At 44.8% G+C, this 23,124-nt stretch overlaps 1 protein-coding gene across 1 annotated transcript in view; it reads right to left on the minus strand.

The window, feature by feature from the left end:
- Nucleotides 1-3,600: 3,600 nt before the first annotated feature.
- The window catches only part of LOC311244193 (5'-nucleotidase domain-containing protein 2-like), a gene marked incomplete at both ends in the record, with an annotated part of 32,576 nt that continues 13,052 nt past the window's right edge, over nt 3,601-23,124 (minus strand). Inside the window, 9 exons of the mRNA XM_084333600.1 lie at nt 3,601-3,709; nt 4,587-4,688; nt 7,350-7,452; nt 7,553-7,613; nt 8,004-8,132; nt 8,589-8,682; nt 10,130-10,185; nt 10,282-10,356; nt 10,705-10,889. Of these exons, the coding sequence (XP_084189726.1) occupies nt 3,601-3,709; nt 4,587-4,688; nt 7,350-7,452; nt 7,553-7,613; nt 8,004-8,132; nt 8,589-8,682; nt 10,130-10,185; nt 10,282-10,356; nt 10,705-10,889 (914 nt within the window). The remainder of the gene's footprint in view (nt 3,710-4,586; nt 4,689-7,349; nt 7,453-7,552; nt 7,614-8,003; nt 8,133-8,588; nt 8,683-10,129; nt 10,186-10,281; nt 10,357-10,704; nt 10,890-23,124) is intronic.

The following is a 23,124-nucleotide window of genomic DNA, read 5'->3' on the forward strand; positions in this document are numbered from 1 at the left end:
CAGACCAGAGAAAGACGTTTGTCTTGTTTACATCAGGGTCCATACTAGCCCCTTTCGTGACTGTGCTCAGCACCGAGTGAATCCACAGTCACTTGCTCCTCAATGGGAAACCAACCTAGATTTACCATGAAGGACTGGTTCTGGCCGAACCGTTCGTTATACAAGTATCATAGAGACATTACAAAAGGTGCTCACAGTTGCACGAGGGGTTCGCACAGAGATACGGGATGGTTTGAAAGCTCGGCGTTGCTAATAAATATTTTTAATATTTTTTATAAACTGCTCAAAGCGGCATTATTTCCGCCGTTGGGTGATCACAGCGCCTGCGCACCATCCCGTATCTCTGGATTCACTCGGTGCAGCGCCGAGGCTCACCATACGATAAATATTCAGTTTCAATCTGTTTGCGCATTTAGTATACAGTCACAGTGTTTGACTTACGTGATGATTTGCTCCATTTTGATGTAAACGCCGAAGAATAATCCTCACAATGTTATCCAATATCCAGCCTGAATTTTTCAAGGGCTTTCGAAAAAGCCGCCTCCCCCAACATGTCGTATACGTCATGCCGACGAACCGTGGCCCGTGGGCACTGGATCAAACCATTAAAGTGGGGGGTCACACAATCTTTGGAAACTTAAAAACTTGCTATTAAGTGTCATTGCGCATTATTAATTTGATTGAAATTACGTAGTTATGGTTAGATTTATATATTGGGGGGGGGGGGTATATCATATTTTTCATATGATCAAAAAGTGGTGGAGCAAGATCATACCCTTGCTCCCCCAAGTTCAATAGTGGGAGAGCAGCTGCTCCGCATGCTCTTAAGGCCAGGCGCCTATGGAAGCGTCTATGCTCGGATTGTGGATATGAATTATGAGGAATCTGAATCTGTGGAGTATTTAATTGTATCACTGTCACTGTGACAGTGTCACACGTTATTGTGATATTGTAACTGGGATTAAAATATATGAGGAGATGCGCTGTTTGATGGATTTTATGACGTGACGTGACTTGATAAATGAATGAGCCTTTGACGTTTTTGATGAATGGATTTGAGAAAATGCATTTATCTTTTCAAGCACTGTTATCTGATGATGAACATGAGGTGTCACTGGTATAAACCAAAGGGTAATCAATTCAATGCATGTATGGATTAGGTCCGAAACAGATTAAAACCTGATTAATAGTGTAACTGCAAGCCTCCCTCCAAGCCTCTCTTTGGAAACCATGTATTTATATAGTACATAATACCTAAGCACATACAGTACAGATATCCTCATAATATAATTCGTATCAATTAGATATACTATTTGGGCTTGTTTTTATCCTTATTCTGAAAGAGTTGAACTAATTATTTTCGCTAGCAAGATCTCATTTGATTATTCATTCCATAAGCCTACTGCCAGCAGGCACGTTTAAAGAAATATAATCTGATTGATTGGGGTAATGAGGGACTTAAAATTAGCCTATAGATTATGCATTTAACTTGTCGGCGAGGCTATTGAGCCGTACTGCATTGTACCCATTCTGCAATCTGTTAATAAAGTTTTAAAGCAATCAATCAATCAATGCCGTTAGAAAATCAGGATTTCTGCGATCGACACCTGCTGTCTTTTCAGCTGAGGCAGCCGCGCGCAATTATCCTGAGTCTCAAGTCTGGTTCAAATGAACGAGACTGAATCCATCTTCGAGGAACAGGAAAATCCCGGATTCAAACATCGGGTTAATTGAATCTGGATAATGGGAATTTTGATCGACTTAGTTGAACCAGGTACGGGGAATAGGGCCCAACAAGACTAAAACAAATTTACAAAACACAGACAGGGGAACACAAGTCTAACAAAATGGAAATAACAATGACAACATAGACAATGAACATAACACACATAAATGGCAGCAAAACATTTTAATCAGGTGAGTGAGCTGATGCCAGATCTGCCACATCTGGATCAGCCCACCGGTTGGCAATGTTGTAGTATGAAGGGGTGTATGGAAGGGGAGTTGAGAGGGTCCGACACCTGGACCAGCCGAACCGGGAGGAGGGTTGCCGTCCGGTCCCGCAGGACCGAGGGAACCCTTACAAGTTACACTTTAGATAAAGAAATATTCAGAAATGTTTTATCATGGATGAACAAAACTTTCAATGTGAATGGTTGATTTGAATTTCAAGGACTTTTTAAGCACCTTGTAATTTTTTTTGCTGTTTTCAAGGAATTCCAGGCCTATTAATTTTTTTTGTCAAAAATCAAGCACTTTAAGCACTTCAAGGACCTTGTGCGAACCCTGTGTTTATAAAGAAAAGAGAGAATATAGGAAAATACTGCTCTTAATTAGGGATGTCCGATATTATCGGCCGACCGATATTATCGGCCGATATCGGCAGTAAAATGTGATATCGGAAAATATCTGTATCGGTTTAAAAAAAAATAAAAACAATAACAATATTTGTTATATATATATCCAGTGACATTATTAGTTACCTGAAATTATTCAGTTTTTTGGGGGGGGAAACCCTGCATATATCGGTATCGGTTGATATCGGTTGATATCGGTATCGGAAATTAAGAGTTGGACAATATCGGAATATCGGTATCGGTAAAAAAGCCAATATCGAGCATCCCTACTCTTAATGTACCCACGTTCAAAACACGGGAGGTTGACCGGTCAAATGTAGAACAGGATTTAGTGAAGGCAGACATGCCAAGGCCAAGGCAGACTTCCACATTTTGTATTTTGTCTGCAGTGGTTGCGGGGTACGAGCACTCAAAGCTCTGCACACATACAGGTGCATCTCAATACATTTGAATATCTGAATATTTGAAAGTTCATTTATTTCAGTAATTCAATTTTAAAAAGTGAAAATCATATATTATATAAATTCATTACACACAGTGAAATATTTCAAGCCTTTATTTCTTTCAATTTTGATCATTATGGCTTACAGCTAATGAAAACCCCAAATTCAGTATCTGAGAACATTTTAATATTACATAAGACCAATGAAAAAAAAATATATATTACAGAAATGTCGGCCTACTGAAAAGTATATGCACTCCATACTTGGTCGGGGCTCCTTTTGCATGAATCAATGTGGCCTGGAGGCAACCAATATATTTACTTAATCAGTGTTGTAGTACTCAAGTCCGAGTCCTGGACTGATTTTCAGGACTCGTGACTCAACTTGGACTTGAGCACTGATGACTTGGACTTGGACTCGAGCTTTGACTGCATTCGGACTTGGAAGGTGCAGACGAGGACTCGGACTTGTTAATTGATAAATACAGTTATTTTATATTTAGTAATAGGCCCTAATCATTTGACATGATAAGATATTGATGGCTAGTGCATATGTTTGGCTATTGTGTCAGCTCTTTGACTGCCAGAGTGGAGTGGACTCAATCTTGATGACTTGGACTCGGACTCGGGTAATGGGGACTTGACTCGGACTCGAGTCGACTCGAGTGGGCAGTCGGAACATCAGGCCAACAGGTCGTTTTTCTCCTCCCGTTACATCCACTTTTACTCTCTTGTATTTTATTTCATTTGAAAGTCTAAACTTATTTTTGTTCACATTCACATTCACACCAGTTTCCTGGGCTATCGCTCACAACCGAGCTTAATCACCTGCTTGTAGATCTGCCCTTTGTCCAAGCTTGTTATCTTGTCCCACTGAAGGTCACCATTCCCATCCAAGCGTCTGAAAGGTCTGCGAAGAGGACAACATGAGGGGAGGGAGGGAGAGAGAGGGGGGGGAGAGAGAGAGAGAGAGAGAGAGAGAGAGAGAGAGAGAGAGAGAGAGAGAGAGAGAGAGAGAGAGAGAGAGAGAGAGGGGGGGGGGGGAGAGGGAGAGAGAGTGAAAGAGAGGGAGGGGAGAGAGTGAGAGAGCGGGAGAGAGAGTGAGAGAGAGGGGGGAGAGGGAAAGAAAGAGAGAGGGGGGAGTGAAAGAGAGGGGGGGAGAGAGAGAGAGAGGGAGAGAGAGGGGGGAGTGAGAGAGAGGGGAGAGAGAGAGTGAGAGAGGGAGGGGTGGAGAGAAAGAGATAGGGGGGAGAGAGAGAGAGCAACTAACTTCAAATTTTGTATAATCAACAACTAGTCATAAAAATAGACATGAAATTAGCATAGAATAGACTGAATAAAATAGTGCAATAGTACAGTGAATAAAATAGCTCTCATTTACAGTACAATAGTCATAGAAATAGACATGGAATTAGCATAAAATAAACAGAATACAATTGTGCAATAGTACAGTGAATAAAATAGCTCTCATTTACAGTACAATAGTCATAGAAATAGACATGGAATTAGCATAAAATAGACATAATAAAATAGTGCAATAGTGCAGTGCAAAAAAAGAGCTCTCATAGACAGAAAATTAGCATAAAATAGACATAATAAAATAGTGCAATAGTGCAGTGAAAGAAAATAGCTCTCGTTTACAGTACAACAGTCATACAAAATATATGAAATTAGCATAAAATAGTGCAATAGTGCAGTGTAGTACAATAACTGTCATACAGTACAATAGTCATAGTGAGGGTGTAATGAGTCTACAGTATAAGTGGCTCACAGGAGCACATACTCACTTGACACAGTCGTTGAAGAAGTGGGGCTTGTCAGCCTGTACTATGACCACATCGAAGAGGTCCCTCCAGTCCGCCCCCACCATGTACCTCATGCCTTTATCGCTGAACACAGACAGAAAGACAAAACACTCAACATGTTACACTCCCAGACCTGCCCAAGGTTGGGAGAGGCAACCCCACATTGACATTAGAAACAATATGAGTTACTGCCCCACACAGGGGGTTGATGGTGGGGTCATAGCTCCATCTGGTGCTCACCTGCAGTTAATGCAGTCAGTTAAGACGCTATCTGATTGCATTAGAAATATACTATTGTTACAAGTAGGTTATTTGTTACAAGTGTTGTCGGTTTAGGTTGTTCTTGTGTTTGGTATTCTTTCCTGTGTTTTGTATCGCCTAGTTTATCTTCCTGTTGTTTTGATTATTGTTTGGTTCCATGTTCCCCAGCTGTTGTGATTGTTAATTGGTTTCAGTATTTATTGCTTGTTGGTTGGTAGAGTTATTGTGGCGTCATTGTCTCCTCGTTGTCCCCGTGTCGTGCCTGCCTTCCCTGTTGTTGTCAAGTGAGTTCATGCCTGTCTACCCCTGTCGTTTTCTTGTTTTCCTTCGTTGTTTTGTTAGTACTAGTGGCTGTCATTTGTTTTGTATTTTGATTACTCAGTAAAGCTCCCTTCATCAAGTATCACCCTTCGTCTCTGTCTCGGTTCTCTCTTCCTTGTCTGCAACTGTGTTCTCCTCACCTTCATCGCCACCCCCGTTCGTAACACAACATCGTTGTTGTGGAATATTTTAAATCAGCCATGACAGTGAACTGTTAGAAATTCAGATTAGTCAAATTATATAAAAATAGAACATAGTTTATTATCTGTTTCCGTGGCCACAGAAAGAGTATGATCAGTTTACAATAAGAGACAAATGTGTACACACAAAGCGTCTGACCAGAAAGTGAGAAAGAGCTCTGGCCATTAAGTAAAAAGTTGACATGACGTCAAAAGATGACAAATTAATAACAGATCTAACAAGAAAGGTAAACAAAAAATGCCCTAGTGAGAAAATGAAAACAAAAGATGGGTCTAGGGGCTTTGTTGTGTGTCACACAAAAACCTGGAGACAAGGCCAAATGTCATATCTCCTGGCCCTTTGGCTGTTGTTTTAAGAAACACTGTCAGACTGTCGCCTTAATGTCTGAGCTGTATACTAGTTAAACTATATTAACTAGTCAAGGCTGTACAGAGAATATGTATTTAACACAGAGCTATGGACATGATAATATTTTCCAAGACATCGTCAACGCTGCAGCGGTGCAGCAACAGTGAAGGCCACGTCTCTCATATTTGGATTCTATGGTGTTTTTTTGTTCTTGATCTATTGTGATGTTTCTTCTTGACATCACGTACAGCCCACAGGGGGCAATTCCATGTGATCTCAGGCTCTACAAATACTGTAGAAGCCAAAACAGACATATTGGAAGTTGTATTGTTTATGGTAATGGTATTGTATTTATGTTTTGAATATTAGGGGCACACCACTAGGGGAACACCACTTCTTAGTATAATAGGCTCTGTAATTAGAGTAATGTAATGCACCTGCTGAGAGAAAATAAATGTCCTACCGGAGCAATAAGGAAGACGCAAAGGTCGGGGTCAGGGACTACAGCCCCCTGAGCATCCACTGGGCACCAGTTGAGAGAGTGAACAGTTTTAAGTACCTCGGAGTCCACATATCCGAGGACTTGACATGGACCACACACATTGACAGTGTAATCAAGGAGGCACGGCAACGCCTCTACTTCCTTAGGCGCCTAAGGAAGTTCAAAGTGAGTCAGAAGATCCTTAAGAACTTCTACTCATGCACAATAGAGAGCATCCTGACTGGCAATATCACCTCCTGGTTTGGGAATAGCACTGCACAAGACCGCAGCAGACTACAGAGAGTGGCCCGTTCAGCCGAACGCACAATTGGAGGGGGGCCTCTTTGAACTGCTGCGGTCAGGCAAGCGATACCGGAGTCTCATGGCAAGCACAGAGAGACTCAGAAGGAGCTTCTATCCCCAGGCCATCAGGATGCTCAATGACAATAACACTATGTAACAAACCATCAAATACACTCACAGCACACACATCCACACACACACACTCACTTTAAATAAACAACTCACTTTACCCACTTTAGACACTTTATATTTATATTATTGGTAAAGAGATTTGCACTACAACTCATACCTCATTGCACCATACCCTAAGTTGTACCTCATCCCATTTCTGCATTGTACTTTATATTGTAACTCAGTTACACATTTTTTTCTACTCTGTATTGTATATTGTATATATGTGTATATTGAACACTTTTGTTTTGAACACTTTTGTTTACACTTGTTACGTACTTGACTTCTATTTTTTACTTATCTATTTTATTTGTATCTAGCACACTCTCAGGAGCAGAACAGGAAAAAGCATTTCATATAAAAGTATTCTGTATTTTTGTATGACAACTAATAAAGAAACTTGAAACTTGAAACTTGAACTTGAACTGTTCTGTTCTCAACCATCATTTTCTTTTGATAATAAACCTTACAAACTACATCAGCTGCAGCCTGGACATTCAACTCTGTCAACATCCACAACTTCTTTTGTTACCCGAGTAGAAGAAAATCTGAGTGGGTGCATCGTGGCGCATTGTCAATTTATTAGGGAATGACAAGCAGCCACTACGAATACATTTGATTTATGATTTATGATTTACTCTCTGATGATACACACTCACACAAAGCTAAAGGGGCTGTTTGTGATGAGGAACAGTTTCTTTCCATCACCGGCCAAGCGCTGCAGCACAGCGTGGGTCTCCTCTCCTCGTATGATGTACTTCTCTATGGAAAGGAGGAGAAAGAAGACTTTAGACAATAAAGACCGTCAAAGCCGACAGCATGAAAGCCACAGAGCGGCGGTCGTGATGTGTGGCCCGCTCACCCAAATCTTCCATGATCCATTTGTACATGTAGCCTTTGACGTGAACCATCTCGATGGCTTCCTGAGGATGGAAGAGTGCATGAATTCATATGCATTCCCCTTTAATCCAAATCACGTCCAACAGACAGGGGAGTGGACATGACAGAGGTCAGAGAGAACACATAGTTCAGTGCTGTAACCAGAAACCCTCTCTCTCTCCTCAGAGCCGAGATAGAAACTCTATTGTCCTCGATTCTTACCCACTTGAGTATAATATATAACATATCATATTATGATAATCTCTCACGCCGAGGTCATCAGATACCTGAGCCCTCTGTTGGAGACTTTCACTGTGCAAAAACAATCAAACATTAGGTCAATATGGTTCTCGGTACGAGCTAGACGGCGAGGAGAGCGTATTATAATACTGTGAGACGAAGGAAAGACGATGAGAATCAGTGGGCAGACTCACCGAGACGTCTTTGTAGAGGTGAACCGGATCATATTCAATGTCATTGGAGATAAAGAAATCATTAGCCACGGCCAACAGAGTCATCTCTGGGAGGGAGAAGATGTCCATGAACTGTTTCACCTTCGGACCCTGTGTTGGAGAATGATATTTCAGTTTAAGTGCTCAATTTAATTAATTTCAAAATGTTTTTTAAACATTTTAGATAACCTGTTTTTTTTTTAACTGTGGGTCGAGGACTCAAAATGGGTCACAGGTCATCTTCTGGCGGGTCCCCACATGACAACAGTAGTAATATAGTTTGTTATATAACTGGCTTTGCGTGACTCCACTGTTAGGAAAGAGCTCTGGTTGAATGTTGTGAGCTTGTTTGTTCCCACGTGTTTTATCTAATGAAGTGGCGAACACATGTGGCGATCATCATAATCAGTCTGGCTACAAGACCAGCTCTGTCTGCACCTGGGTCCTTCTCCAAGTGTTTATAGACCCTTTCAGATGAAGAATTGTAAATGTAAATTAAGTGTAATCAACAGACAGTTAATAGTTCTAACCAGTGACGGAAGGTTGACGTTATTTTGTGCAACTCACCTTCCCATAGAAACCACTGACCAGGTTCAGAGGAACATGGTGGGTTCCCCCGTAGAGCTGCAGCACCTGGTCGTCTGGTAGTGGGCTCAGGCCCCTGTGTGTGGAGGCACAGAGATTGAGTGTACCATCACACAACCACACTGCTGTTTCCACCATAGATATATATATAAAGCCAAGGCTAGATGGCTCAAGGCCGAGTCTCCTGCGTAGTTCACCGGCGGCCATCTTGCTTGAGTGGACTACTGCTTTAAGGTGAGTGATCTGCACAAACAAAAATACCCTTAAAGGTGACATGTACTATAAATGTCATTTTTCAGTCTCTAGCATTGTATTATAGTAATAGGAGTTCGTATCAATGTGTTTTAGTGTCTAAATACCATATTGGCGGATTGCTCTGATTCAGCTCAGCCCCTTTCCTCCTCCAGTAAATCAGGCCATTTTGATTTGAACGCCTGAGTCACGTCATTCGGACGCTGGGTAGCGCACAGTGATGTGATTGGGTCTGTGGTTGGAGCTAATGCCCGCCCCCATTCTACCTAGACTAGACAGCGAGTGGAAGCCACTTCCTCATGCTGCGAGGCGGAGTGGGGCCCGACGCCTCTGCGTGCGCTCTGGAGGGAGAGAGGGAGAGAGAGATGGAGAGAGAGGGAGCACTTGGGGGGGGGGGACCTGCTGCGCGGCACACGGGAGAGGGGAGGAAGGGAGGCCCACAAGCTGCCCGCGGCGGGTCCCCCCCCCCTCCCTCTCTCTCTGTCTCTTTCCCTCCGGAGTGTGTGTAGAGGTGTCGGGTTTCGCTCTGGAAGAAGCTCTCTCTCTCTCTCTCTCTCTCTCTCTCTCTCTCCCACCCCCCCCCCCTCTCTCTCTCTCTCTCTCTCTCTCTCCCACCCCCCCCCCTCTCTCTCTCTCTCTCTCTCTCTCTCTCTCTCTTTCTATCTCTCTCTGTCTACCACTCGCAGACTGTGTGGGCTGACTGTCACTCAAAGTGCTTATGGGCGGGGCCATAACAGCCTGAAATCTTGAAGCTGGAAAATTATGGTTTTGAGTACTTGATTAGAAATATAAAACAATGCATTTTTTTTGAAAAAAAACCTTACAGATGTCTTCAATAGACTAACAGGAATTGTGTAAAGTTGCCCAAATAGTGCTAGGAATAGCAGTACATAGCCCCTTTAACTCGCTGAAATCTTGACGGATTTACAAACGGTTTGGTTTATTACAAACGTTGACGTGGCTATGATTCTTGCTTGGAAGAATTTGTATTGGTTTTTCTTTTTCTTCATATGAATTATTATACGTATGCAGTATGATAACTACATCTCTGATGTTTTTAACAAACCAAACGGTTGAAGATTTAGCAAGCTATGGTTATTTCAATAGTACATCATGCACTATAGATATTCATGCTATGAGTGGGCGTGCTACCCTGTAGCAAGATGGCCGCCATGTGGCAACGTCGGTCTCCGTTGGCCAGCAGCGCGGGTGAGTCATCTAGTCTTTATATCTATATATGGTTTCCACAACGCCGGAGCGGCCACACTCACCGGTATACAGTTCCCAGCTGAATGTAATGGAAAGCATCGATCTTCATCAGGAGACCCTTTTCGGGGGAATAAAAATAACTTTTACCTGTAAAGGTCTATGGGGAAATTATAATATTCCTGATCCTTTTCTGTATTATTTGGTTGATATTTACCTTCTGGATGTCGTAGTGAAGGCCTCGCGCAGCGAAGTTGGGAATGTAGTCGTATTTGCGGACACCTTCTGGGTACTGTGGGAAGAGAAAGGATGACGGACAATTATTCTGAATTCTAAACGCCGTTGTTTTGTCAGTATGCGACAGTGGCTCGGGAAGTAAAGCAGTCGTCTGGTAATCCAGAGGTTCCCGGTTCGATTCCCACCCCTCCCGGGCAGCGTGTCGAAGTGTCCTTGTGCAAGACAATTAACCCCTAACTGCTCCCGATGAGCAGGTTGTGCACCTTGCATGGTTGCCTCCGCCGTCGGTGAGTGAATGGGTAAAATGTGAGGAACAAATTGTAAAGCGTTTTGAATAAAAGCGCTAGATAAATGCGCCATTTATGCCATTGGCTATTTCAAAGCCCTTCCAGTTCCAACGCACCTTGAAGTGTTCGACCAGGAAGTCCCGAGCGGCGTTGTAGATCATGGCGTTGAGTGCGTTGGAGTAGAGGGCCAGGGTGTAGTCGTAGTCGAACCCATAGGTGTCCACCTCGGCCAGGCTGACCTCGTTGTTGGCATAGATGCTGGAGGAGCTGAGAAGGTTGCACACGCCAGGTGGAATCAGATCTGCTTCCAGAGACAGTGGACAGGAAGTCCTTATTCAAAACAAAGGAATAAGTGCAAGGGCTGTGGGTGTTTATGTTTATTAGGATCCCCATTAGTCATCATCGACGTGTTGACTATTCTTCCTGGGGTCCTCACAGATATACACATACAAATATGAAACATTCAATATAAATCAGTCATGTTTGGGTCATTAGCAAATAATAGGGACTCTTATTTGCACACACTCACTTTAAACATTTCAACAGTGACCACGGAACAGGCCACGGCGGGGCCAGCAAGAGCTGAATCAGGGCCGGGAACCACACAGCCGTGCCCCGGTCCGGTGCTCCTGACGTCCCCGCCCCAACAGCTGAGCTATCAGGTGTATGTGGGGGAACGCTTACAGAATCCCGGGCGGCCACGGACCGAATCGGCCGCCGCCCGGTGGAGACGGGGGGAGCATACTCCTCCCTGTCTGTTGACATACGACGCCAACGTCGTGCTGTCCGTCCTGATCAGAACATGCTCGCCCATCACATGATGGCCGAGCTGTCCGAGGACTAGAAGCACTGCCTTCAATTCCTACACATTGATATGTAGTGCAGACCGGGCAGCATGGTCCTTGCCAGCTGCCCCCTACTGCCATCCCGTGAGGGAGGCGTCGGTGAAGACCGCAACATGTGACAGCCTGCTGCCCATGGGGACCCCGCTGGTGAGGGCCCCAGGCCCCCCCCCAGAGGGCGAGGTCCCCCAGTACTGACATGGGAATCTTCAGCTGCTTTCACTTGACTCTCACAGGGTCTATTTTCACACTGAAAAACCCACCTCTGTATCCTCCTCATGAAGAGGAGGCCAAGAGGGACCACAGCTTGAGCAGATGCCATAATACCGCGCAGGCATGTCACGGTCAGCGCCGTAACCGTCCTGCCAAGACGGGACCTCCCGAGCGCGCCGAGAATATCCTCTCACCGCCACTCTGAGAGGGATGCCCACATAGACCTTGAGCTTAGAAATAAGCCCAAGTACTCCACCCGTTGATTGGGAAGAGGAGTACTCTTCTTCCAGTCTACAGCAAAACCCAGGCTGGTGAGGAATTCCACCACCTGCCTGGTATGAGACCTGGCGATCTTCTCTGACCGGCTGAGGACCCGAACGTCATCCAGGGTAGAATAAAATTCGTATCCCCTGATGACGCAGAGGCCCCAGCGCGGTCTCCACGCACTTGGTGAAGATGCGAGGAGCCAGAGAGTAGCCGAACGGCAGCCTCTGGTACTCGTACGCTAAGCCCTGAAACAGGATGCGTAGGTATGTCCTAGGAGGGAAGATCGGGACGTGAATACGCATCCTTCAGGTCTATGGAGGTGAACCAGTCTCCCACCTGACAGCGCTTAACAGGCGGGTGATGGTCAACATTCTGAACCTGGTAAAAATTCCAAAGCGCCCCCGCCGCCAACTGCCGCTGGTCCGCTAGGAATCGTAGATAGGTGGCCCGGTCCCTCCCGCTGTGCGTTGTCAACCCTGGTCTCGCCAACCGCGCAAGCAGGGTGTCTCGCGGAGCCGGGATATCGCACCCTGACTCTACCAACGAGGCAATCGCACCCAAGTTTCTTTAATAGTTGTCATACAGAAGTACAGAATACTTTTATACAAAATGCTTCTTACTGTTATGCTCCAGAGACTGTGCAAGACAAGATAAGTATGAAATAAAATAACATAGCATGTAAATTAGAAGTAAAAAAAATTAGGTCACAGTGTTCAGTATAGACATATGTACAATGTTCGATGCAGAATAGACGTAACTGAGTTACCATATAATATACAATATACTATGCAGTGTACTAATATACAATACTATATAGTGCAAGGCAGAAATGGGATGAGGTGCAATTTAGGTACAATTTACAGTAGGTGTACGAGTTGTAGTGCAAATCCTTTATCAATAAATATAAAGTGTGTTTGTGTGATCTAAAGTGTGGAGAGTGGGTGCTGCAGTGTGTTGTTTGTTTAAGTGAGTGTGTGGGTGTGTGTGCTGTGTGCATTTGATGGTTGTTGCATAGTGTTTATTGTTCGTTTAGCAGCCTGATGGCCTGGGGATAGAAGCTTCTTCTGAGTCTTTCTGTGCTCGCCTTAAGACTCCGGTATCGCTTGCCTGACCCAAGGGGGGGACCCCGACAGAAGGGGCGGTCTGATATGGGGGGAGCGGCCATCATTCCTGGTGACATAGGCTCCCCCGCTGAGCATCTTCCCAGCTTAGCTTGCTGAGGACAGCCTGCTCTGCAGCTGGACATGCATGGTGTGTGGTCCCCACGCTGCCCGATAGGGTGAGTCCCTACACACCGTAGCCCTGTAGTGATATTACTACCACCCAAATTACGCATGCCTGACTAACCACCGCAGGATCGGAAGTCCAGACGGGGGAGGCACTAACGTAATACCCGGCCTGGCGAGGGCGGGCTGGGGGAACCCATGCTGCAACCTCCTGGGCCTAGGATTCCCCCTCTGAACACATTGTTTAGATACAGGGAACCCTGCTCCGTCGACAGATACAACACCAGGCTCACCAAACACAGACGCAGGACGTGTGGCGTGGGAGCCTCCTGACAGCACAGCATTCTCATAGACAGACCCAGGCCTAGCTAGCAACTGGGTGTCAGCCCCTGTCTCCATGAGAAGCGATATGTGGGGCCGATTGCGCTTCACTGGAAGAACGCGGCCCGCAGCCAAAGGGGACAAATCAGAGCCTTGAGTCCCGTAGTGTAGCGGGGGGAGTAACCGGAGAGCGTGCTAGACACAGCTAGATGGCAACGGTTTTTCAGGGCGTGCCCATCTAATATAGCCGATCCCTTGGCTGCCGAGGCTGTCGGCCTTGTGACCACCTGTTCTCTTTGTGTCCAGGGTATCTCAGGCGGGGGACACATGGCCGCTGGCCGGGGGCCTCGCCGCAGCCGCTGGCAAGGCCGTGCTCTCACCTCTGGCTGCGTGGTGTGGGGCGGCGTGGAGCCCAGGTCAAATACCGCCCGCGCCTCCGTGGACAGACCAAGGTCCACCTGCGGAGAGGGGAGCCCTGAGGAGGAGACCCCTCCCCTCCTCAAGGGGAGATTGCTCCAACCAAAGATGCCTGTGAACAACCGTTGACAGCATCCTAGCCCTCCCTGCGGTTATAGCTTGCGGCTAGGTCAAAAGCTGAATAACCTCAAAACCTTGCGCGATGGTTTTGACGTCGGCTGGCCCTAAGGCCCCACTACCCAACACCATTTTTGACAGAAAATCAGCCAATTGAGCAATGTTGTTAGTTGCTGCTAAATTCTGTACTGCGGCGGTATAAGCTTCATCAGCCCACTCAGCCACCTGCCGGGCCGACTCGCCTCTTGGCGTCGGCCGGGCGGGATACCGTTCCACCATGTCAGGGCAAAGGGCCGATGCCACCTGCTTCACTAAGCACTGACCAAAGTCTATTAATAGTGAAGCACTGCTCCACTAGTAGTCATGCAATAACCTCCACTGCGGCACACCTGTGCACCCGTGTAAGGGATAAATGAATGAATGAACGAAAACTTTATTATCATATTGCAGAATGGGCTAGCCCAATACACACAATTGTTAAGGGGATGCAGACCAGAGAAAACATTTGTCCTGTCTACATCAGGGTCCCCCATTTTCAATTCATAGATTCACAAATGCACACCTGTCCTGAGCCCTATCGTCAGCCCATCCACCCATGTAAAGGGTAAATAAGCCTCAGCTAAAGCCCCAACATTAGACACCGATTGACCGTCAGCAATGAAATGGTTAAGAGGAGGGAAGAGTGAAGACAGCCCCGGCGGGGTACATGGGAACGGCGCCCCAAACATTGTAGCATTAGCATCAGCTGCGCGCTAGGATACTTGGAAAAACATTCAACAATGAGTCATGATGACCACGTTTATCCAAACACCCAGCCCCCCGCTCCCACACATCGCCCGGTCGGCGTAGGTCCTCCCTGAGCACGGCGTGGCTCGACTGCCAAGCGCCGCGCGTAGCCCATCGGTCCGCTGTCAAGCGACGAGGAAACCACAGGATAGGACCGCCGTTCTGTCTGGACGTGCCGAGAAGGTTCCGGGGGCTGCCGTACTTCTGGCGAAAGCCCAACATTGCGTAATTTCTCCCTACGCTTCATAACAAAGTTCCACCTGGTTGAAGTGCATATGAGCTGCTTCCGCGGATGGAAAAGAATGAGGAAGGGTGTAAGCGTGACCACTTCCTGCCTATTGTAGAGGCACGCACGGGAGTGGCGTGGTCACGTGCAGGTGGGTGCATGTGTTTAGTTTCCACGGGCACAGTAGGTGCTGGAGATTATGATATCTCAGTAGGCAGAGCGAGACGCGATTGCCAGTATGAGATATAACTGTACATATCCCTTACCTACTCTTAGTTACGCTGTGTTACAGTTCCATGTCTTTATACTTGTATCAATGTACATATTAATACTACAACTCTGTACATACATCTGATTAGCACTATTACTCAGTAGTACTAATTTATATATTTTATACCCAGTTTAATCACCTGTACATTGTATATTACTATACTGTTACATTTGCACTCTGGTTGGATGCCAAACTTCTTTTTGTTGTACTGTACTTGTGCTGTATATAATGATAATACATTTGAATATAATCTAATAATAATAATAATAATAATGCAGGACCTCTTTAGGAGTCTTTATTCAGCATGCAACGAACTGGACATGCAATTGGAGCGGCACACACACACCGGGATACACACACACACACACACATGCATTGTCTTTTTCTCAGTCGCCGATGCGATTGAGTCTCAGTCTGCGCCTAACCCATCCCGTCGTCCTTTCCCCCATGGGCAGCCGGGAGCAGATAGGGCGTCGATGTGAGCCGCGCCCCGGGGACCAATCCAAGTGCTCCTGCTAGTGATGCACGATATATCGGCCGCCGATATAATATCGGCCGATATGGCCGTTTTTTTACACATCAGTATCGGACCGATATCAAGATAGGGCCGATATAAAAAAAATAAAAATAAAAAAATAAAATGTAATCTTTTTTTTTTCTTTTTACATGTTTTGGCCTTAAATAGTTTCAAAATATCAGTCATTTCTGAAAATAAGTTACAAAAGTAAAAAAATTATGCGTTTTGGAAAATAGCTCTTTATTTGATTATCATAAAAAAGTGTTTTCTATACAGAGATATCGACATCGGTAAATATCGGTATCGGCCAGAACAGCAATATTAATATCGGTTATCGGTATCGGCCACAATTTTCACATCGGTGCATCACTAGCTCCTGCCCATCTTCGTCAAGGACGCCACAGCGTTAGCGATCTGTTGTTGTGCATGTTTTTCCATTGGGTTTATTTTATCGGGGGGGAAACCCTTGTGAGCACGGGGAGAACATGCAAACTCCACACAGAAAGGCCTGGGAGATACCCCACCTGGCATCATGGAAACCTGGTCCCCAAGCGGGAATCGAACCCTGGACCTTCTTGCTGTGAGGCGACAGTGTTAACCACTACACCACCGTGTAGGCTAGAAATCGTATAGAGAATATCGACTGCTAACACAAAAACCCACAGTTATCTTCTTTGATCGAGAGAGAGAAAGGTTTAGCAATAAAAGCATGATTTGAAGGCGCAGAATAAGAAACAAACACAAATCCGGTACACGAACAGTGTCTACCTGCCTGATGAACAGTTAATCCGCTCATTACTGGACTCAAATGCTGCTACAATGCGCAGCCACTTTACTGCACCCTTGTGCATCAATATAACGTACAATTATCTTGTCTAATGTTTTATTTACTTATACTTATAATTGCACATACCGCAGACAGTTTATTGTATATAAATACCTGCCTTTTTATTCTGTTAATTGTTGCTTTTTATTCCTTTATGCTGTGGAGCAAACGGAGAGTAAGAATCCCTTTGTACTGGTTGCATATAGCAAATAAAACTATCTGAATCTGAATCTGAGAATAACCTGAGGTCATTCAGTACATTTGAATGTACCTTACTCAGGGTCATTCCGTGCATTCTGTGTTTTGAATATTTAAATGTAATATTCAGCCCTAATCCTCTTCAGGGGGAGGCTTAGTGCACCTGTTGAATGAGTGATTCTGCAGAGGGGGAATAAGTAATACTACCACTGCTTTCAATCAGCAAGGATTACAGAGAGACAACCTATAGTGCAATCTGAAATTCTGGGTGCTAAAACAGTCAGTAAATTAGCTTGTTATCAATTGTGGGCGAAGCCATCATAATTCCACAATGATCCCATTGAAAGACAATCAACAATAATATTGAATCATTTCCCAGTTGCATTATAAGATGTGATTGTTTATATGTTGTCTACTCTAGATGTATCTATGTGTATCTACCCTCTGTACAGCACTTTGGTTGACATGTGTCATTTTAAATGTGCTATATAAATAATATAATAGATCTGAAGAAAGCATTCGATACAATTGATCATGAGATTCTGTTAAAAACCTTGGAAAGGTTTGGGATTAGAGGGGTAGGGGTGCTCTGGTTAAAAGGTTATATAGAACATAGACAACAATTTGTGCAGATAGGGGAATATAGGTCTTCACTTTCAGACATTACATGTGGTGTGCCGCAAGGGTACATTTTAGGACCTAAATTGTTTTTACTATACATTAATGATATATGTATAATGTTTTTTTTTTTTTTTTTTTTTTTTCTCCATTTTCCTCCGATTTTTCTCCCATCCGTAGTCGTATGCCAATTCCCAATCCCCTTCCTGGTCGCTGCGCACTTACCCCCCACAGTCAGATCATCTGGGAGAGTGGAGGCTATCACGTATTGGTGTGTAGATATTGAATGCCATGTTCTGCTGATATTTTTGTGATTATATTATTTCCTTTGTAAAATGTTTTTCCAAGAAGTCAGCCAGTATACTAAAAAGTGGGAGTGTTGAAGCTAGAGACTCTGTGTGGGATTGTTATTAAATGTTCAGACTAGTGCCTATCTAACTGCATGTATACCTGTGTCCACTGAAGGGCGTTCTAGGCAGAGGTACTCTGGAGTACTACCAGATGACTAGTATAAGTGTCTATGTCTCCTCCCCCTTCTCTCTCTTCTCCAGTTCCTCAGTAAGAGAGGACTCATGTGTAAAATGCTCCCACCATGTGAATAAAAGAAACCAAGCCAGTTCGGGCACAATAGAGAATCCATGCCTCTTGACCACATTATTGACGCCCCAAAAGCGAGTTCTGTTAAGAGACTCATTGCAGGTTAAGAGGTTAAAAGAAAGTGCTGCTGATTTATTTTCTTTTTTTTAAATCTTTTTCCCCCTCCTTTTTCCTCCGTTTTTCTCCCATCCCAATGTTAGTCGTTATGCCAATTCCCAATCCCCTTCCTGGTCGCTGCGCACCTACCCCCTACCGTCGGTCTGGGAGAGTGGAGGCTATCACATGCTTCCTCCGTCACATGTGTAGCCAATCAACCGCTTCTTTTCACCTGGCAGCACGGACTCTCACTGAGAGGGTGTAACGTGTGGAAGGATCACACTACCCCCCTTAGATCCTTTCCTCGCTGAGCAGGCGCCCCGACCGAACTGTAGGAGTCGCTGTTTACAACGACCAGGACCCACCCACCGGCTTTCCCACCCTCTAACACTGCCAATTGTGTTAGTACGACGGCCGGCCAAGCCGGAAGCAACGCCGAGAGCTGGGCTCAATACCAGTATCTCCTGCATTGGTGGCGAGCGCCTTGCCCACTGCGCCACCTGGCCGCCAGTGCTGTCGATTTCAAAAGGAAGTACAAAAGTTCTTGAGAAGTATGCCGTGGATGGTTAACCATGTGTTTCGAATCAAATTGATTAGATCAATTGATCCATTTATTTTTTTTAATTATTATAGTTTTTAGTTTTTTTTAAAGAAGATTAACGATCAATTTAAGATGGTGCACTTGGTTAGGGCATTTACAAGCTTGTAGCTTCAGCCCTAACCTTTTCGGCCAACTTGTAATTTAATTTGTGTGTTGTTGTTTTTTTGTACATGCTAAATGGCGGGAAATAAACTTCATTCATTATGAAATAAAAACTTTGATTTTTTAATATTTCTTTGTGCATGTTTATTTTCATCATCTGGTCTATTTTACAGAGCCCTGTTCTGTTAGGTAACACTCACAGAGCAAACAAACACATGCAGATTAAATGGAGGACAATCCGTCTCTAAACCCCCCTGATTGGAACATGGACACAAGACAGTTTCACTGTATATCCATGGATATAGTGGGTCATGTGTGTCCTGGGAGGACGGGTCAGAGAGGACAGCAGCTAAGCTTTATGAACTTATCCACCGAAACCTCAGGCATCAGCTCACTGTCTGACGAGAGTTTCACAGAAAACATCAAGCGTTGTGAAATTGTTTATATTATTTCTATGGTATCTTTACCTATCAAAAACTATTGAACACACACACCTCTTAAAATACTTCAAAACACACACAGCACCTTATTATACACATACACTTTTACACAAGACACTTTCTGTAAATAATTGACTATTTTATTTGATCTTAATACTACTACTTATTGTTATTGAACACACACACCTCTTAAAATACTTCAAAACACACACACACACAGACCGCACCTTATTATACACATACACCTTTACACAAGACACTTTCTGTAAATAATTGACTATTTTATCTTTTATTTGATCTTACTACTACTACTACTACTACTACTACTACTTATTGTTATTGAACACACACCCACCCTGCACCTTAACATGCACATACACCATATGCAAGACACTTTCTGTAAATAATTTACTATTTTATTTGATCTTACCTCATTTTATATTATTACTTATTGTTACCATTCTTGTATTCACTGTTGTTTCTTAATTGTGCACTGTTGAGTCTGAGCTCGAAACAGTGGCGGCCGCTTCCGCTGGTGCCTTGTGGGTCGCAGTTCACGTTAATAGGTCGAGTTGAAAATGTAATGCTCTGAGATGCTCTGGAGCAATCTCTCTCTGTCTCTCGGATCAATCAAATCAAATAATTAACACATGTATGTTGTCATTTTAAACAACTCACCATTCATTCATTATGCATCAGCAGCAGCTAAATTAATGTTATAGTTCACAACACAGCAGCGCGTTTTGAATCGCTAGCCTATTAATTATCGTCTCAGCAAGCACAGTCAATACTTTTTTCCGTAGCCGCATTTCGCGGAGACAGCTGTGTATAGCGAGAGAGAGAGCGAGAGAGAGCGAGAGAGAGAGAGAGAGAGACTCACTGTTTAGTTGAAACGTCCAGGGCAGGAGAGCTTGATAAACGTGTATAATCCACTGTTGATGTATTCCAGACCACTGTCCACTGTCTCCAGACTGCATCCGCCATATAGCTTGTTAGCCAAGTGTTAGCTTGTTAGCACAACACAAGTACATTCCTTTGTCCATTTCCGCTCGAACAGACTGCAAACTACCTGGCGTTCTATCGCCATGCTCTAAGACAAACTCTAACCTTAACCAACTTTGAAAGAGTGCCTAAGCTTAACAGTCTAAAGAACTTGCAGTCACGGCACGCTCTAAGACAAACAGCTGCCTGCATCATTCTCACAACAACACAACTATCTCCACCAACGGACCAACCTAGGAATAACCTAGAATTGGAACATTAGAAATTGGATTCGGCCAATCAGAGATCGTCTCTGTGAAATTCTGCTACGGAAAAAAATACTGGCGTCGGCCAATCAGAGAGCGTCTCCGCGAAATGCGGCTACAGAAATTCTTGACGCTACTGGCTAGACCGCTTCAAATCGCGCCCGGATTCCAACATAATAGTCATATTTCAACGCACAACGCGTTATGCACTGATTGGCTGTGACGGATACAGCGATCAAACTGTGACGCGCACTCAGAGTGCTATCGCGTCTAGCCCGGGCCGAGAAATACGAAAAAATAAAAAAAATAAAAAAAACGTGATGTCACTTCCTGCTCAGGAAAACGAGTGTTTTTTATTTGAGATAATAACGTTATATTGTGCATTGGAAATACAAACATACTTAAAATGAGTAAATATTATTCATTTTAAACATGTTTATATTATTTATAGGGCTATAAAACAAAAAACTAAAAAGTTTTATTTTCTTCTTCTCTGATTTAACAGCAGGTGGGTCGGCGCCCGTGCGCCCCTAGTGGCAGAGCCGCCACTGCTCGAAACACAACCATGTCATTACCTGCAATGCCCCTGTATTGTTGAATGACAGACGGTGGGGTGAGGAGAAGAGATAACATGGAAAATCCTAGATGAGATGGCGCTGCTCCGACCGGCTGCCTTTCTGTTCGCTCCGTCGAGACTGTGTTTACTTTTGTTAATATTGATAGTTTTTAGAGTTTTGTTCGTACCAACTGTTGGTGCATTTAATGTATATGACCGTCAGTCACTCATAGACATTGGATTACGGGAAACTTACCAACTGGATTACTCACTGGACCAGCTTTCCGAACCGCATCAATGGCCTGAAGAAATTCTCCGGAGATTAGGACCAGATCCTTTGTTCCTAGATCCCAGGAAAATAGGACCCAGACGACGAGGAAAGAGGGCTGGGATCCGTAACAGGCTGAGATCCAGACGCCACCGTACACCACTGCCCAGTATATTGCTAGCCAATGTACAATCAATTGACAATAAACTGGATGACATCCGAGCAAGGATTCAATATCAAAGAGACGTTAGGGACTGCAACGTCCTCTGCTTCACCGAAACATGGCTCACACCGGAGGTTCCAGACCACGCAATTCAACCAGCAGATCACTTCTTTATCCATCGCAAGGATCGGACACCAGAGTCCGGTAAACAACGTGGAGGAGGTATTGCCTTCATGTTTAACAAAAATTGGAGCGATCCAACTAACGTGAAGGAATTATCCAACCACTGCTCCCCAGAACTGGAATATATAACCATCAAGTGTCGTCCTTTCTTCCTCCCGAGGGAGTTAACGGCGATCGTCCTGATCGGAGTGTATATTCCACCGCAAGCCAGCAACAAGGTTGCGCTCTCCAGACTCCACAACGAGGTAAATAGAATACAAGTGGCGAATGTTAACGCCGCCATTTTAGTGCTGGGAGATTTCAATAGCGCCAATCTGAGAAAGGTATTGCCTGACTTCTATCAGCATGTGACTTGCAACACCAGAGGCGGTAACATCCTAGATCACTGTTACACGCAATTTAAAGGTGGCTACAAGGCTCATTCTGATAGTGGCTTTGGTAAATCAGATCACGCGTCCATCTTTCTTTCACCAAAGTACAAACAGAGAATTAAAAGTACTCCCGTAGTCTCGCGAGAGGTGCAGAAATGGGATTTGACGTCAGAGGAGACGATCCGGTCAGTGTTTCACTACACAGACTGGAATGTGTTCCGCGACACAGATAACATTAATGTATACACGGAGACAGTGCTGGACTATGTTTGTACTAGGGTGAAAGAAACAATCCCCACTACCAAAATGAAAGTTTACCCAAATCAAAAACCCTGGGTAGACAAATCCGTCCGTGAAGCTCTGAGAGAGCGCACCAAAGCATACAACGACGGCCTAGTGGCAGGCAACATGAATGACCACAAGGTGGCGCGATACAACGTAAGGAGGACAGTGTCAGAGGCCAAACGGCGCTACAGGGATAAAATTGAACTCCAGTTTGAACAAGCTGACTCTAGAGCTATGTGGCAGGGGCTCAAAACGATGACAGACTACAAAGGCGCCTCCCTCAAACTGAACAGTGACATCTCCTTAGCAAATGACCTCAATACCTTCTATGCGAGGTTTGATGCTGGTAATAACAACACCAGCTCACAAGCCTCGGCAATGGGGGGGGGGGGGGGTCGGCTGCTGATGGAGGCGCAGTGTTCAGGGTAACAGAGCATGAGGTGAGGCGGACCTTTAAAAAAGTGAATATCAGGAAGGCAGCAGGTCCGGACGGCATCCCCGGCCGCGTCCTAAAAGTCTGTGCCGACCAACTGGCCCCAGTATTCACTGACATATTTAACCTGTCCTTAGAACAGGCTGTCATCCCCACCTGCCTGAAGAAGTCCACTATTATCCCTGTACCCAAAAAATCCAAGCCTGCTTGCCTCAACGACTACCGCCCTGTAGCTCTCACCTCCATAGCCATGAAGTGCTTTGAGAAGCTAGTAAAGGGCTACATCTGCTCCTCCCTCCCCATCAACATGGACCCCCTGCAATTTGCATACCGCCCCAACAGGTCCACG

The sequence above is a fragment of the Notolepis coatsorum genome, assembly GCF_963971535.1.
Source record: "Notolepis coatsorum genome assembly, chromosome: 17".
NCBI lineage: Eukaryota > Metazoa > Chordata > Actinopteri > Aulopiformes > Paralepididae > Notolepis > Notolepis coatsorum.